At 44.4% G+C, this 13,182-nt stretch overlaps 1 protein-coding gene across 2 annotated transcripts in view; it reads right to left on the bottom strand.

Moving 5' to 3' along the window:
* The window catches only part of LOC139327769 (FERM and PDZ domain-containing protein 4-like), a 45,127-nt gene that overhangs the window by 11,080 nt on the left and 20,865 nt on the right, over nucleotides 1-13,182 (bottom strand). The window contains exons 1-8 of one of the 2 annotated variants that reach the window (XM_070957724.1): nucleotides 12,999-13,094; nucleotides 11,800-11,922; nucleotides 6,376-6,527; nucleotides 5,394-5,496; nucleotides 4,271-4,316; nucleotides 2,688-2,792; nucleotides 2,296-2,403; nucleotides 963-1,094 (exon numbers count right to left, since the gene is read on the bottom strand). In XM_070957724.1, the coding sequence (XP_070813825.1) occupies nucleotides 963-1,094; nucleotides 2,296-2,403; nucleotides 2,688-2,792; nucleotides 4,271-4,316; nucleotides 5,394-5,496; nucleotides 6,376-6,527; nucleotides 11,800-11,922; nucleotides 12,999-13,072 (843 nt within the window). In that variant the 5' untranslated portion in view covers nucleotides 13,073-13,094. Of the gene's footprint in view, nucleotides 1-962; nucleotides 1,095-2,295; nucleotides 2,404-2,687; nucleotides 2,793-4,270; nucleotides 4,317-5,393; nucleotides 5,497-6,375; nucleotides 6,528-11,799; nucleotides 11,923-12,998; nucleotides 13,095-13,182 lie in introns of those variants that run through there. The other variant, XM_070957725.1, reaches the window with a different exon arrangement.

Below are 13,182 nucleotides of genomic sequence, written 5' to 3' on the forward strand. Positions count from 1 at the left end.
AATGTACGACTGATGTGCCTGACAACACTAAATCACTGAGCTGCAAAGCCAACGATGAGCTCAAAGCTGGGGACAGCAACCTCCCTCCGCTCATGTTCTACGAACTGTGTGTACGTCCTGAGGATTGTCCCATTGTGAGGAGACCTGCGCTGAAGTTTGTGAGCAGTTCTTTTCAAAAACCCTTGCAAAGACTCGCTTCTACTCAAGGCTGACTCCCCCAAACCTGGACCGCCATCATCCCTATCATGTGACATCAGACTTGAGTAAATGCACTTAGTTGCACTCCACCACTGGTGAAGTAGACGCACTGGTAGCACTAGCGGCAGCATTAATAGCAGCGGGATATAAGATTCAAACCACCGTTCAACCTAAAAACATAGTTGTGTAATTCAGCAGCAGTATATCAGAAAAAAAACACTCACTTGCTCAGTCGATGTCAGTGCCTTTGAGTCCATTTCTTATTCAAGACAAAACCAAGAGACCAGATCATCTTTTAAATATTGATCATATTCGATAAATTATTGAATGTGCAAGCATAGACAGGGCGAGGGAGTCTACTTTCAAATTCAGGGGCCTTCTCCAATACACCTGCCACCAGGATTGACACTCAGGTGTACTACAGCAGAGTGTGCGTTTCATCAACTGTGCCAGGGAAGTGTGACTCTTGAACATTCGCCTGCCTGTGAGCACGCCACATGCAGAGCGTCACATCTGAATTGTGCGGCAGGAATATTAAAATTGTCCTCCTGTGATCCTGCAACCTCATTAGGATGTAGCGGGCACTGTGGGCGAGTGTGTGTGAGTGTGGTGCTTGTGCATTTGGCGGTGTGCGCGAGCGGGTTGGTGTAATGCGAGCTGTCGCCCCCGCTGTGCCAGCGCTGATAAATGACACCGCGGTCCGAATGCCGCTCGAATACTGAGCGGGAACGCGCGTGTCACACAGGACGGGAGACTTCTCCTACCTGAGAGAGCATCTCCTGCTCGTGCAGGAGAAGCAGTTTGCTTCCAGAGCCTTCCGTCCTCTGCTCCAGTACGAGGGAGAAGTGCTCGATGCATTTGATTGACAGCTTCTCTTGCAGGGTCAGGATCACATCCTGAAGGAAAAACATCACACACGGATGAGTACAATACCTGCTGCTTCATTCTTAATTTTGCTTTCCAGTATGAACACACTTCATTGCATACTTTTTTATTGTGCCTGGAATCTTTAAAAAAAACTGGGAGACATGCTTGTAAGCATCTGAATTTGATCGATTACTTCTTTCAAAGATGTCAAGACGTCTTACCTTGCTTACCCCAAATGTTGTTTTTGAGTGTATTCACCTTCTTTTTTTTAGTTGACTCAAGACTTTGCCATAATTTTATTTATTCATCTTATTTAACTTCTCATTAATTCTGTGCTGATGCTCGTAACAGATTTGCGTTTTGGGATTGTGGGCCTTATATGTGCGTTCTTGTTGACGTTACCGCAGATTTTCTTTGTGCCAGCTGGATTGTTTATTATCATTTCTATTATTATACATTTATTTTTGGTTTACATGTCTGTTAATTCCATGTTTTTGTGCCTGGGGATCCCCCTTCAAAACAAGATCACAAGGAGTTCATTCGCTAATTAATATTAGCTAGCTAGCTTAGAAGCTAGGGTAGCATTGAAGATCTAATTCACATTTCATAAATTCTTAAAATCTCAATTCGAACACACCCACGAACCCACTTATGAAAGAGTGTGGGATCCACTGACCTATGCATCTCACGGCTGAGAAGATCACATTCGACTAAAGGTCTTATTAAGATAACATGACAGTGTGTGCAGTGAAGCTGAGGAAAGGAGCGACTCAGCATTCTAATCGACACACTGGGAGCCGCAGTGGATGAAAAGCATGTAAGAATCTACCAGTCCAAAAAAAAAAAAAAGAAAGTATGCTCTTTGCCACCTTGCCTGAATAAATGAGGTGCTCAGACAAATGGAACTCAAAAAGTGATTGAATTTCATGGTCTGTGTGTGTGCACCAGACACACTAATTTGCTCTCTAAATGAAATTCTCCCTTTGTAATTATAAATACTGCAGGGACTGCTAATTTTGTCGAGCATGGGGCGGAAAACACACACACACAGATGCACACGCACTCGCACTTCTATCAATGCGAGGACGCTCATTGACACAATGCATTCCCTTGGCCTTTACCCGAACCTTAACCGTCACACCTAAATGCCCTTAAAACCAAATCTTAACCCTCAAACAGCCTTTTGACGGCCAGGGCAAAATGTCCTCACTAAATCTCCGACACACACACCTTGATAGAGGTACTGCTGTCAAAGCGAAAAGACTTCGTCTGCCCGTTCTCCAGGTAGACCTTCAGGACATTTGGCATGAACAGAAGAGAATTGTCCTTCACCGGGTTCTGCAAAAGAGGCAAATGATCAGTCTTTTCGTCCCGTGCACTTGCTGTGCCTTTAACAGAAGTCAGATGAGCTTTGACATTTGAAAGGAATTCAGAAAAATGTCATTTCATCACACATTTAAGTGATGATCTTTTCTGTCTGGCATTCAGTGAACTGCCTGTCTTATGTGGTAAGTGGCAACCATCTGGCGTTGCCTATATAGGTCATACATAAGTGTGTGGGTGAGTGTGTGTGTGTGTGTGTGTGTGTGTGTGTGTGTGTGTGTGTGTGTGGTAGAACTGACTGGAACCTGGCCGTTTATGATGACCTCCTCTGCAAAGCGCACTTTGACTGGATTGGACTTGAGCATGGCTTTTTTGGCTGCACTGATGAACGCTGATTTAGGGGACTGAAGGCAAGCGTCCAAACAGAGAGCGAGAGAGAGAGAGAGAGAGAGAGAGAGAGAGAGAGAGAGAGAAGAGGGAAAAGAGGAGGAAAGAGACATACAGATGGAGAGAGAGAGAGAGAGAGAGAGAGAGAGAGAGAGAGATAAAGAGAAGCATAAACACATGCACAAATGAAGACAGGGGAAAATAAACAGGTTTCCAGCACATTAGCTTATGTAACATTGGGGAATAAATAAAACATTAACACAATAATCTCTAATTTCTTGAAATTGGGAAATTGCAAATTAGGTGGGAACAAAATCTTTTTATTTGTGCAATTTTGGTGACCAGAAACAAAACCCTGGTGGAATACATTCAGTAAGAGAAATACAAGATAATCATTTCATCCCCTTCGAAGGAAAAGGCTGCTGTGTCAACAAATCCCATGACAGGATCCGAAAGTAAAAGTAACTCTGCTGTTTGCAGAAGCTGCACTAGAGCTTCCGATCACATCGCATGATCTTCATCATGTCTCATCCATGTCAGCTTCAAAGCTGAGCTTCAGAACTCTATCTGTGATACGACTGAAAGCTCCAGTGTTACTGATGTGTTTAAGTAGTTTTGGGATGATCATGTCGGCAGCGCCAATGATGCTACGAAACTTGACTTGTTTTAAGCGTACTGGCAGGTGCCGCTGACTCCTGGGGCAGGGGAGATCTCTGCATTTGTGACCCCTCAGCGTTTGGTGAATACGGTTTTGTCGGGCTTGTCAGGAGGCGAGGCCTATTTGGATGATATTGTGGTTTATTCGAGTTTGTGGGACGATCATATGCAGCAGCTTCATGCGGTATTTGGAAGGCTGGGTGATACCAATCTCACACTTGGCAAAGTGTGAGTTTGGTCAAGCTACAGTGACGCATTTGGGAAAAGTTGTGGGTCGGGGGGGAAAGTCAAGCCAGTGCATTCCAAAGCTGAAGCGATTCTGTCGTTCCCTGCTCCCGTTTGACTGTGTAAAAGCCTTGCTAACTCATGCCCCAGTCCTGGCTGCGCCCACATTTGAGCGTCTGTTTAAACCGTCTGTTGATGCGAGCGATGCAGGGGCGGGTGCTGTGCTCCTTCAGGATGGAGATGATGGGGTGGAGCTTCCAGTCTCCTATTTCTTAAAGAAATTTAATCAGCATCAACGTGTGTACTTCACTATTGGAAAGCAGGCTCTCGCGCTTATCTTGGCCCTCAAACATTTTGAGGTTTATGTCGGCTCTGCTAGTGCGTTGTAGTGTCCACTGACCACACGGTATGGAGCCGCCGTTCTTAAAAACACAACCTGTGCTGTGTATGAATGTTCAGTGTAAGTGGTGTACGGGGCCTCGATGAAGAGGGCAAATGAAACAGAGACAAAGCATTGCATGCTTGAAACAACACAAATATGTGTACAGTTGGCATATCTGATACATATAACTGCCGTATTGTGCTCCAAGAAATTAAAAACCTATCTACTCACAGGATAAGGTTGGACAACAGTCAACATGATGGATTCTTTGCAGCTCCTGAAGCGAGACGACAAAGCAAATCACAGAGTCAACAGAATCATCCGAAAACAACAATCACAGCAAACGACAACGCAGATAAGCAACTGCAACTTGATTAGCTTGGCTGAAATGGAATGAGACGCCTCTGGCAATCAGCACTTACAAGCAGTTAAAAGCAGAAGCTCGCACACGCACACACGCGCACACACTCAGTTTCCCATTGGAAAAAACGTGATGTTTCTGGCGAAGCAAAACGTGTTTTCAGTCATGGGAAACTGAGCATGGAAACAGCTAAAATCTTGATATTTTCCCTTTTTTTTTGCAATCATCAGTCTTAAACCTGCCATTTAATTTAATCCACTTTTTAAAAATGACATATGCAGTCCAGGAAGAGCCTCAAATGAATCGCATAAAGCAGCTTCAAAACTGAACATATCTCAGCCTGAAGCACTGGATTTTCGAGCTTACGACAGGTTTAAAGGGTTTTATCACTCTCATTCACCACATGTGCAGCCGTCTACCCGTGCGGACAGATGTGCTTGAAAGTGCTGGGATTTGATCAGCCTCTGCCACCTGAATGCAAAGGAGGTGAACGGACTTTCCTGCTCACAATAATAATAATAATAACAACAAATCACATTTGAAAAACTTGACGAGGGCATCTTTTTCCAGGAACAGCGTCCAGATCGCTCTGGATAATCCATAGATGTCACCGTCAGCCATTTTCGCCGAGGCTACTCCTTCAACAGCCAGTAGTTTCAGTGAAAAATGTTGACGGGGAGGTCTGTGGATCATCCAGAATACCATTATCTAAGAGAAGAGATGTTGCTGTTGAATTTTTTATGTCGTTTTTTTTTTTTTACAATCGTGAGCATCAAAAAATGAATTCCACTCACCCCCATTGTTTTAGGGTGGAGGCAGAAAATCTCAGAGAGGGACAAATAAAACCCACACTATGCACGTGGCAGAGAACTGTCTTCTTCTAATGTGAGTGACCTGGCCCTTTAAATTTTAGGTTATCAATAACCTTCCGCACAGGGCTGCGGTGAACTGAGCTCTAACTATCCTGACAGATCACAAGGCTTTTGCGTCCACCTGACGAGGTCGATGACTCGTTCCCTCGGAGCCGAGCTGACGGGCTCGTCGTTGATCATGATGATCTCATCGCCTGGCAACAGCTTCCCCTCAGACGGACCACCTACACACACACGCAGAGAGAATGAATGGAGCAGTGCACGAACAGCCGAACGTGTCAGCGTACAGGTCATTTGCAAAAAGGCCGACTTTGCTTGCGTGTGTCTGCCTCCTGACACATCTAATAGGCGTGAGCGTTAATAAACTGCAGCGCCCTCAAGCATATCTATTCCGTTCCTTGGCCAACAACTCGAAATAGAATATTCATTAGTTCAATTGTCTGCTTGGAATTCAGCACTCATTGATTACTGAGATGTCTAATCACTGTGTGTGTCTGTGCAGCCGCTGGTGGTGACAGTTGATCGGGGTCTGTAAGCAGAAACAGTAATTTGGAAATCAGCCAATCAACCAAAATAAACATTACTCAACACACGCAGAAAATTCATTTCTGCTCATTTTAGTTGTCACATGGGCTCAGTACTGCTTACTTGTGCAATCATAGGCTGGAAAGGCCAAGCGTCTGCATGGTTTCCTCCTTGACAATCATTACAGCAACTGTTTGCGCTGATTAGCACTCGTCAAACAGCGAGGAGGAACTAATGAAATCGTTCAGCGCGGTCTTTCAACGTGCCAGCTCAGACTGGAGAGAGAGATGAGGGGCTGACGAAGATGCCGGGGCTTGTGTTGTTGTGCTGTCCTGCTCTGTGTCCTGTCATGTTTTTCATCCCGCCATCAGCCATTTCCGTACTCCTCTTAATCTGACACTCACCGGAGCGAACAGACTTTTGCATCATGCATGAAACTACATGTCTAAAATGAGGATGCTTGGTTATTGCATAGCAAAGACTTTAGTACAATATGAGAGACGATTTGGGCTGACATTCTATGTCTCCAGTATTAGAATTTCTGACTCTGGCAACTCCTTGCAGAGAAGAGCACCTACCTGGCGTGACAGAGCGGACCACCACCGGCTTCTCGCTGCCCGCCACAAAGCCGAAGCCCAGGACTGGGTCCCGTCTCATCTCCACCAGACGAGGGGCCGGGGGGAGCCCGTCCAGGTGGACCTCCTCCAGGGAGCTGCTCTGGGACACTTGGCTGGAAAGCACAGGACAGGAGCAACACGGTGACCATTCACTTAAACCTCAGACAGGTCACACCCTTACCTAGAGTGACTTAACATGAGTCAGCGAATAGTTTCACTTCAAGAAGACATGTCGCTAGTAATGCACACAGCGATCGTCGCAGGGGTCAAACCTGTCCTGCTTTTTAAAAGAGAGGCCGTTATCTGATGTGGTGCACATTTAAAATCCAATCAATGCATTCATCCTGATAGCAGAAATCTACTTTGGCTCTGAAAGATAACATGAAATTTCAAATGAATAATTTGCTATCTGATCAGCGGTTCATAAATCAGAGCCTGGCCTCAGGTACGACAGCACAGGTTCTGCATTCAGAAAAAGCCTCAGATTTGCATCTGGATCCGTCTTGCCTCTTCCATCCATACAAAAGTCTATACATTGATCATTCAATCAAGTCACAATTCTTCATTTTTAATGTGGAAGTGCCTGTTTTTATATGTTCCCTATAAAAGTCTGCTCTCTTTTTTTATGTCTGCTATTGATTCTAATCTAATTTAACCTTTTCTGTGTAAAGGATAGCGGGCTCTGAATGTAGGCAACATATGCTAGCATGTCTTGCTAACTAACTACCCTGGTGAGGAAGCTGATTTTTGCTTGTTCAGCTTTAGCTTTAGTGAAAAGTGCAATTTCGGCAGCCTCTCATTTGGATTTCACGCAGTCTGCAATGCAAAACTGCGCGTCTAGAAAAACATCTCAGCTCCTTTTGAGGGACTGATGCTAAAACATGTCAATGTCGCTCGATTCATGACTTTTATGAGAAATGTCTGAGCCGCCGACCCTTAATGCAACTTTAATGTGGGTTAATGCTGGCGGGATTTCACATTGTCCTTTTCTTTGCTTTACTGTAAGTCACTCAGGATGAGAGCACCACAAAAATGTAAATGTACCATATTAAATTAAACCTTCCTGCCTGCTGAACCTCAGACGTCTGTCTCGACCGGGACGCTGAGAATGCACAGTGCCCGTTAATTAAGAGGTGATATAGGCTTTCAGAGGGGTTAACTCATTCTCTCTCTGTCTCCATTTCTCTCTTCCTCCCTCTTTCGCAGCTTAAAAAGCTCCCTTGGCAGCTGTTGCTCCTCTCTGCACATTAAGACCAGCACAGGGTGTCTGCTGTTACCTGACCAGCATCCATTCCATCACTGTCTGCCTCGAGTGTCCATACAGCGAGAGCATGGACACTGAATTTCCTGCCTCATCCGTCCTAACCTTCACATCATTTACAAATGTCTCATTTGTTTGCAGGTGCTGCTGAAATTGTGTGCAACGGCATGACTTTGGCAGCGCTCACGAAACTAATTTCTCTCATTTGTTTCATCAGGTTATATTCACATTTTGCTCAACCAGTTGGCTTTACCCGTGGATATTCATCCGGCTACGTACCTGCAGCTTTGCCTAAATCTGCCCTGATGATGAAGCATGTTCCAACCATCCGTAACTTTATCTCCAACCAATCCAGATCAGTCTCAATCTCTGCCCCACCTCCCACCTTCCTACCCTCTTGCGCTTTCTCGTCCTCCCTCTCATTACGGCATTGATCTGTATTGTGCATATGGCGCAGAAATCTCTAACTAAATCTGTCTGTAATGAAGCATGTTCCAATATGTGATGCAGGCTCATCCTCCTTGTCAGGGTCGGTGGAGTTTAATCCCACCGGAGGGCAGAGCTTGGATGTCAGGGGGTCGGGGGAAAGCTGGATAGGAAAGGTCAAATGGTGGTGTTCATCGTCCTGTGTTTGCACTGTTGCAAACGAAAGCCCACACTATTATAACTGACAAATGTTGCAGGAATAACAAACTCAAAAATGCTGGCAGGAAACATTTCATGTCCCAAAAAATGAAATTGTAAAACAAATTCGCCGATGCAAAATAAGCGCAGCATGAACATGATGTTTGGGCGACCGAGATCAGGTTTAGATTCATGTATGTTTACGCTGAATGCCTCTCTCACGAGCACGTTTCGAAGGGCCTTTATAAATCCAAAAAGATGTAATACAGCCCAGGGCAAAGAGTAGCATGTTAGCCTTACATAGCAAGATTAAAAGGCCTCGCTTACAGTATATGCTTAAAGTGCGCACAGAGGGTGAGCGATTCTGTGACATGACATTAATTTGTCTATCATTTTCTATTTTGTTTCTCGTGAGAAACTGATTTTTTTTCTATTTCTAGCCAACAAAAGCAATGTTGCAAATCAATGATAAAGACTGCATTTTGTGACCTCACTTATGCCTATTAAAAACGTCACTCCTCTAATAGGGCACTTAGGTGGAGGTGTACATGTCGGAGTGGATGTCAAGACACCATTGCTCAAGTCTCAGCTTGTGGTGCTCCAGGGGAAGGGGCGCAGTGGTGCGTGCTGCGGTGATAAAAGCGAAAACATCGGGCGGATTTGCCCCAATCCTCAATAGGGGGGTAACCCAGGCGCTCATTCGGACTCTTGTCATCGCCTGCCTGGACTACAGCAACTCCCTCCTCGCCAGCAGCAAGCCCAGAAGGCTGCTGGCCCATCTGCTGTTGAGCTGAACAAAGTTTTTCTGCACGACCTTGCTCCTCCATTCTCTATTCTAGATCCCTGTTGCAGCTCAGACCCAGTGCGAGACTGGAATCACCACTAAAACCCTACGCTCTGGCACAACCAATGCACTCCTCTGCCTATGGATGACTGGCTAACCTGCCACTCTAACAAATCCGCGGTTGCTCGGCTCTGTGGGTTTTTTCTAGGAGGCTGAAAGCCCACCTTTTCAGACTGTAACAAACAACCCAAACAAACAAACAAAAATCCCTCTTGTTTGGACAGAGGGCACCCAAAAAGCTAACGTACTTGTTTATTTGGATGGGATGTAATGGGATGTACAACATCGAGCCCTTTCAACCTTTCACTTGTTGAAAGCCACTTTGGATAAAAGCATCTGCAAAATGAATTTAATGTTCTGTCAAAAGACATTCCTGTCTGGTATAATCCATCGAGAAATTTTTGAAAAAAATGGACACTAATACATCAAAAAAAGGGACCAATATTGGGTGTCAGAGAGGAACATTGCAGCAGGACGGTATTATGGCATATGCTTACACTACAGACACTGCAACATCACTAATCCACTTAACTCTACTGCACAACCTTAACATTGTTCAAATGAAAATATGCTCGATGCAAATGGTTTTGATACGGGTAAACTGATTTTTGGTTTTGATTTGTCATCATAAAAACAATGAAATGAACAGGTTTGAGTTTGATTGTAAGCTTGGACATACAGTATGTACTCTGTGTGCTGTTGCAAATATTTCAGGGATTTCTAATACACTTGAGTGGAGAACAGCATTCAAAAAACTGCCAGAGTATATTAGGTAAGGTAAGGGAAGTTATCTGTCCGATATAGTTACTGGAAATCAATAATTGGCTTCACTCAGTCTCTGTCCTCTTTCTCTCTCTGTCTCACAGAAATCCAATTGTGATACTCAATCTATGTCGCCTCCTCTAAAGTCAACAGCTTTTCTCTGGGAACAAAGCCACATAACCAGAGCTGCCTTCCTTGTCATGACTCCCCCATCACAAGGGGAGGAGGGGGAGAATTTAATAGGGGTGAAGCAAAGAGGAGGGCAGGGGCAGAAAAGACAAGAGACGAAACTATGAGGACAACAAGAGGAGATCTATGATATAAGATGAGAGGAGAAGAAGCAGTGACAGGAAGGAAAAAGAACTTCAAGAAAATTGGTGGAAAAATGAAAGTTACATTCATGCATCCATGTGTTAAGTTTTGTCGTCACAGAAAGCAATTTGTGCATTAAAACACACCATGCCAGCGCAAGTTAACTGGATCACAGCTTATCAGAATCAGACACATCCATGTAAAGCAGCAGAGATGTGTCTACACAAAGCTGGATTCACTGTGTCTAACTTTCTGTATGCCGAGCACTGGAGGATTTACATGTTTGCCTGCGGGACAGGTTGACACAAGCATCAGGTACTGCATGCAGGGAGAATGCAAAGCTACCTGAGCGATGGCTACCTTTTGTGCACGTGGGAAAGAAGGGGCAGGTGAAACCATAACACTGGCAAGTGGTCATGATTAAGAATGATGGTTTTGGCAAAAGGAAAAAAAAATAAAAGAAAAAAAAGTGAAGCTAAAATTACTTTTGGACTCCACCGCTGCTGCTACTCAGGGCGTCATGCTCACTGCACTTCAACCGTCTGATCTCTGTTTCACTCTCTCTGTATTTAGCTCTGACCTATATCTAACAGCACACAATGGCTTTGTTTATATCCAGTCATACTGTACACACTGCGCATTTGCATATTGTCTGTTTTCATGCTTTGCAAATCTCTTATTTGCTTCGGTTTGCACTTAGTTAGCGACTGCACTGCATTGCATCACACTGCTACTTAATCTATGCAATGATATAAAAACTGAGGATGGGTTGGTTGAAAGTGTTGTGTATGTGCATCTACACCACTGATTCCAAACCAGCTAACTTGCAGACGAATAAGCTGACTCCTCTATATAATACTTGTAATACTTGTATCCCTCAGCAAATTTGCAACATCAAATTTAAGAGCGCTCCAGAGATCTCTTAAGGTTAGATGCTAGACGGACTGCAGTCGGTGTGCACACCTCTGTTTTGTGTGTAATTGTGCAATATATTATTGGTCGTGATGAATAATGCATGAACTAAAGCAGCGCAATTAAGGACAGAATGGCCGGAGCTGATTATTTGCATTGGATTTCAAATTTGAAAGGCTGTTTCACCACTTTTTCTTTTTTCAATCGTCTATCAGGGGCGGAAACAACAAGAATAAATCAAGCCACGGTTTTGTTTGCAGTCGCCTTTCGTGGATCTTCATTGTCTGCATTTGTCATTGCACTGCTAAAGCCTTCTTATCATATGATTTCTCTGACCTGCCAACAGCAGAAAATCTTGCAGCAGAATCCTGAATTTATTTCTTCATTTCTTACATACAGTATCAATACATTAGAAATATATCAGATCATTGTTAATTTCACATGTTAATTGAGGATTTCTTTCAAGTATGGACATGGGGAAATGCATATTTCTGAGGAGCTATTGCTGTCATCAGTCATGAGATCGCTTGAGAGCTGCTGTTAAAACTTTGCTCTCAGTCACTGATGAACTTTTCTTAAGTTGACTCTTCAGAGCATTTTTAAAGGCGTTCTTTGCAGGAACAGACTCAAAAGTAATCCGTGCTGGTGTTTCTGATCACACTGTACATACTTGGTGAGGCAGTCCCGTCCCTCTCTGGTGCTGTTCATGCTGTCCCAGCTGTATGGAGGCCCCTGCAGTCCACCCCAGGAGCCTGGGCCAGGGGGTGGCCAGCCCGACATTTTGTTCTTATGGCTGAAAAATAAAGGATGGGAAAATCAACTTTCGCTCATCACACGATCAAACGTGTTTTGTTATGTTAGATATGTGTGCTAATTTGCGCTGAAGATAATTAAAATAAGTGTTTTAGTCCCAGATTCAAGCTCAAATACATTGTTTTCCTAAAAATAAGAGTATCAAGCACCAAAGGTTAATAAATAAATCTTTTTATTTTCCCCTCTCGGGTTAAAAACACTCTGTCCTACTCCGGTTTGATTCCTTTCAGTCCAATTAGTGTGACGCCTTGTCTCTCTGTGTGGTTTGCAGTGTGAGATAGCACTGCTTAGTACAATCGACCGCAGTCAAATAACGGCTCATCAGGCCGTAGATAGGCAATCAATGGCTACATGCACGGACAGCGCTGCGGTGGTTGGTCTGCAAAACTATACACATGCGGCGAGGAAAAGCACTGATGTGACAGCTGAGTCGGTTACAGCAGATTACACAAACAGTGGCGCCGAGGTTGTCAGGAGGGTGAGGACGGGGGGGGAGGAGATGACGGCAGCTTCACCTCAGCATGAATTACACCAAAGAGTTTGTCCTGCAATGGGAAACGAACAGAGCAGCCTCCTCAATCAACTGCGGTTCTTTTTTAAATATCAAAGTGTCCGGTGTCTCACATGCTACAGTGACTAATCGTGCAGACCACCAGGAACCTGCAACCACAGAAATAATCACAAATGCAATGAAAGATCATTGCAGAAATGCCATCGAATTCAAGCAGCTGTGCAATCATTCTCGTGTTCGATTCATTTTGGAGAGCACTTCCTCCTGCAGCCATAAAGCAGGAGGACGAGTTTATTGTCCTGACCTGAAATCTGTGATAGCAAGCTGATGCAGAGCTGCCGTAACAATGGAAAGATGAATGGCATTTCAGTGCCAAAACTGAGGGTAATACTCTGTTAGGCAGCATATTCTGCAGTATGTGCTTTCCATTGGAAAGAAGACACACATCACAGTTCCAGCTCTGGGGCCTTTACCATTGACAAGAGTCAAGGCCCCAGTCGAGTCACATGTGCATAAAAATTCTTGAAACAGAAGAAAATGCATACTAGATGAGGACGTCATCGCCGTAAGAATCCAGCCGATCAATTCCCATATTGTGCTGCTGATGGGTGGAATACATTAGTCAGTCATGTCATAGCTCGCAGTGTGTGAAAAAGAAAAGTGGCCTTCGACTGAAAGTGTATGACGAGCTCCGCTGGAGGACAGCGAGGCTGCTGGTGAAAGTGTCAG

Source organism: Chaetodon trifascialis, chromosome 24, assembly GCF_039877785.1.
Source record: "Chaetodon trifascialis isolate fChaTrf1 chromosome 24, fChaTrf1.hap1, whole genome shotgun sequence".
In the NCBI taxonomy this organism is placed as follows: Eukaryota; Metazoa; Chordata; class Actinopteri; order Chaetodontiformes; family Chaetodontidae; genus Chaetodon; species Chaetodon trifascialis.